At 51.8% G+C, this 3,785-nt stretch overlaps 2 protein-coding genes across 2 annotated transcripts; one reads left to right on the forward strand and one right to left on the reverse strand.

Annotated features, from left to right (window-relative positions):
• On the reverse strand, positions 1–658 carry J7T54_003288 (uncharacterized protein; the record flags this gene model as incomplete). Its single annotated transcript, XM_051506853.1, has 2 exons — positions 1–20; positions 100–658. The coding sequence occupies 2 exons, from the start codon at positions 656–658 to the stop codon at positions 1–3; spliced, it is 579 nt and encodes a 192-aa protein (XP_051361976.1).
• Positions 659–1,183: 525 nt separating this feature from the next.
• Positions 1,184–3,067, forward strand: J7T54_003289 (2OG-Fe(II) oxygenase family oxidoreductase; the record flags this gene model as incomplete). Its single annotated transcript, XM_051506854.1, has 6 exons — positions 1,184–1,219; positions 1,483–1,563; positions 1,639–1,778; positions 2,070–2,140; positions 2,219–2,389; positions 2,805–3,067. The coding sequence occupies 6 exons, from the start codon at positions 1,184–1,186 to the stop codon at positions 3,065–3,067; spliced, it is 762 nt and encodes a 253-aa protein (XP_051361977.1).
• Positions 3,068–3,785: the final 718 nt, after the last annotated feature.

Raw genomic sequence — 3,785 nt, forward strand, 5'->3', positions numbered from 1 at the left:
CTACAACCTGAGTTTCCCATCTTTGTGCTTTAGAAAGCAAATATCGTGTATCAAAGACCAGATAAATGAATGAAAGAAACAGCATTCGATCACTCATACCAAACCACGGCCAAGATGTCACCCTTTGCAGCTCTGGCGCGTTCATGCTGAAGACGGCCGAAGTGAATGAAATCAGCGCAAAGATGAACGCCATGAACGTAAGCTTTTCAATTTGTTCTGCCTGAGTGATGCCATTGACTGACTCGGCAATGGCTATGCTGTTTATCAGCACCACAATCTCCTCCCGACACCGCCGGTACAACGCGTCCGCGTACTCGTGCAAGTTCAGATAATCTTGCTCGACGGCTCTACGCACACCTTTCGTCACATCATCATCGACCTTGGGCCATTTGGAAGGGTTTGTATTGCTGATGCACAGCATTGTGGCTTTGATTCGGCTCGTCTGTTGGTGTAGCAACGAGTTGAAGAAGCGCAGGTTGGCGAGGTTGTATGGGTTGGCCGCGCCTTGAGTACGAATGCCCTTCTCGAGCTCATTCTCGGCCAGTCTCAGGAATTGCCGCTCAAAAGAGGCGCCAGGGGATGCGCCACGATCAGAAACGGACGAGCCGTCGAGGGGAAGCTCTGACTCGTGAAAGTTAATGCGCCTCACAAGGTCCATGGGTCGTAAGGGTGGGTGCAATAGCAAGCCAATGTGAACCAAGGATATCTTGATGATAAGAATATTGCAAACTTCAAGCCATTTGGTCGCCGAAAGCTGTCGTGCTCTAGGGCGTGCATGTCTGTGGCAGCCGCGCACGCCTGCAGACTGGACGTCCTGAATTGCCGACTGGATGCGACTGTGTACTTCAGGGGCCCGTAAGCGGTTGTGGGGCCTGGTGCCAATCAATGTCTCAGCGCTTGACGAGGTGGTACAACCCAAACCTGTGCGTAAGGTAGTGAGACACCACATGATCTATTTATCTCAGGTCCATCAGCTACTCTTCACTTTGCACCTTTTGGCTATTGACCGCCTCCCTTCCCTCCGACGCAGGCGTTTGCCTTGGTTTTATCCTAAATTGCTATATAGCCTCCGCTTCTCATCATCTACAGGTCAAACGGCTTCTAACTTTTTCAACCTACACTATAATTGTGTGCAACCCTTTGTCTCTGGTACTTTCGACCATTTCGCCCTCACTCTTAGACAATGGCTCAATCCATCAAGAATGTGATGTTGATGGGTGTAAGTCACCATGCATATCGACGATGATTACCTCACCAATCAGCTCGTCGACGCCTTCACCGGTCAAACGCTTCCCACCAACTGAATACGGAAAAAACACCTGCGCCGCGGCCGGCGAGCTCTGTCCGCTCTATACCGACAAGGCCAAGAGGGCCGCCTACCTCAGGTCTCGGGAGGATAACGGTCTTACCTGGAGGGCGATCCACAAGGGACAGTTCTTCGACTGGAGCCTACAAGAAGGCTAGCTCGATTATGACCTAAAGAAGAGCGTCGTCATCTACGACTCGGGAGTTAAGCCGTGGTCAACCACCAATATCGGGACCGCCGCCTCTGCCATTGTCAAGGTGCTGCAAAAGAGCCTGGACAAGACCAAGAATAGGGCTTAATTTCTAGCGGTATTCATCTTCTCACAGCGACAGGTACTTGCTGCTCTGGAGAAGGCTACCGAGTCCAAGTGGGAGGCCAAGCAGATGACCTCGGCCGAAAGGCTGGAAAAGGCTGCAGACATGGGCGACAAGGATCACTCGGAGGGGCTGAAGCTGTTTTGCCTGATGCTCATGTATGCGTAGAATGCGGACAGAGGGTACAACTTTGAGAAGGATGGATTATTGGACAATCAGCTGCCTAGGTTGCTTGAGGACCATTCCAACGAGGCCATCCAGCGAGTGGTCAAGAAGTGAAGCGACGTGTGGGGTTACGGCTAGAAGATCAGCTTTTTCAAAAGCAGATGCATGCTTATAGCCTCCATTTTGGTACTTCCGTTCCCTATCGCGTGTTCGAAAGTCGAGGCTCGGGGCCTTGTTCCTCCATGTTAGTTGACGCGTGTGTTGGCTGTGCATGCATCAGCCAGGCACCCTAAAACTGATATTCGGTACCACTCAGGTCAGTCTTTGGAGCTAATCTACTTCTCCGAGTACAAAAGTGAGCGAGCTAGTGGCCGCCCTGAAGACCTTTCTTGAGGATCCCCCTCATTATCCTCATTAACCATGCTCGCCACAGATTCGCCGAGACAGGAGCTCCGAGTTGCAAGACTGATTGTCGTTGACTATGACAAGATTCGACAAAGGGACGAGGTCGAATCTGCGAGGTTGTGCACAGTCTGTGTCGAGTGGGGCTGCTTCTACTCGAACCTTTCAAGTAGACCATCACAGCCGTTGCTGGAATCTATGGGTAAGCTTTTCGGTGTTTCAAACTAGTACTTTGCCAAGCCCCTTGCCAAGAAGTTAAAGGATACACGAGAAGACATGGACGTCTTCAATATCTGCGGGTACAAGAACAGCCGTTCGCTCAGAGATAACGGTAACTCGGCTGTCGTAGCTACAAACCCATAGGACTGTACCAAGGAAATGTAAAGGACAAGAAAGATGGATGCGAGGGACTGAGGGCATGTGAGCAGACTTACAGACTTTCAACATTGCTGACTCGTTTTTCAAGGTGCCTACAAACCTCCTTCACGATCCGACTTGCAACGCCCCTATGTTCTAGTCAGAGGGCATAAAGGAACACTGGCCTGTCGTCACCGAATTTATGCATGAATCGCAAATCATTGCTGGAACCATTCTGAGCCTCTTATCTGATTCAATAGGCCCCGCCGATGAGCACAGACTCGAAATACAGCATCGCATCTCCTCTCTATCGACCTCCGCGGTCGTCCTCCAATACTTCCCGCCGCTACACGACCTCCCACCTCCCACCAGCCAGGTTCACTTTACACACACAGACGCCGGCAGTATTTCTGTGCTCTTCGCCTCCAAATGGGGCCTGCAGGCGCACCCTCCAGGACAAGAACCCTGGGAGTACGTCGCGCCAGGACCCCACTGCGCCGTTGTCAACGTCGGCGACTCCTAGCCTTTCTTGTCCCAGTTTCGCCTGCGGTCGTTCTTGCACTGTGTGGTGCCGTGTCACGAGCGCTGGACGTCCGGGCCGCGTTACTCTGTCATTTGTTTCCTGCGACCGAGTAACGATGCTGAATTCGTCGACTCAGAGGGAGCGCACTGGACGGGTCGAGGCTGGCTGAGTCGCAAATTTGGTAACTATAGGCTGACACACGAAGAGCAGGGTTAGACTGCTATAGAAACAGGTGGGAAGGGGTTTCTTCGTCTTTGAAGGACGTGATAGGGCTGGCAGTAGCCTCTTTTTGGGATGAGGATAAAGGGGGGTGCTCTTGTGAAGGTGGTCAAAGGCGCGGGAATAAGACAATTGTTCTATTCCGCATAAGAGGCTGTAACAGAGACAATACCAACGTTATGAATTGGAAGAACCGGTCGCGGCTCAACTTGTCTCCACAGAATTTTTGGTAAAAGGCTAGGACAATTTGTATCCCACTCACATTCCAAAGCAAGGCGTTTCGCGTTGGTGTTACATGTAGGGTAGGCGATGGATAGGGGTTGCGGGACTGCGTAGCCCACGAAGGGCTGAGTCTTTTGCGTTATCTTCATGAGCTACCATTGAAGCCTGCACTGTCACATACGACCACACCTAGCGGAAAGTACGGGATCCCGTCCGCTCTCCCATAGTCAAGCCGCTGAGGGGCTGATTAGTAGTTGGGTCGGTGACGACCAGCGAA

Source organism: Emericellopsis cladophorae (assembly GCF_022114955.1).
Source record: "Emericellopsis cladophorae strain MUM 19.33 chromosome Unknown NODE_25_length_288687_cov_117_495977, whole genome shotgun sequence".
In the NCBI taxonomy this organism is placed as follows: domain Eukaryota; kingdom Fungi; phylum Ascomycota; class Sordariomycetes; order Hypocreales; family Bionectriaceae; genus Emericellopsis; species Emericellopsis cladophorae.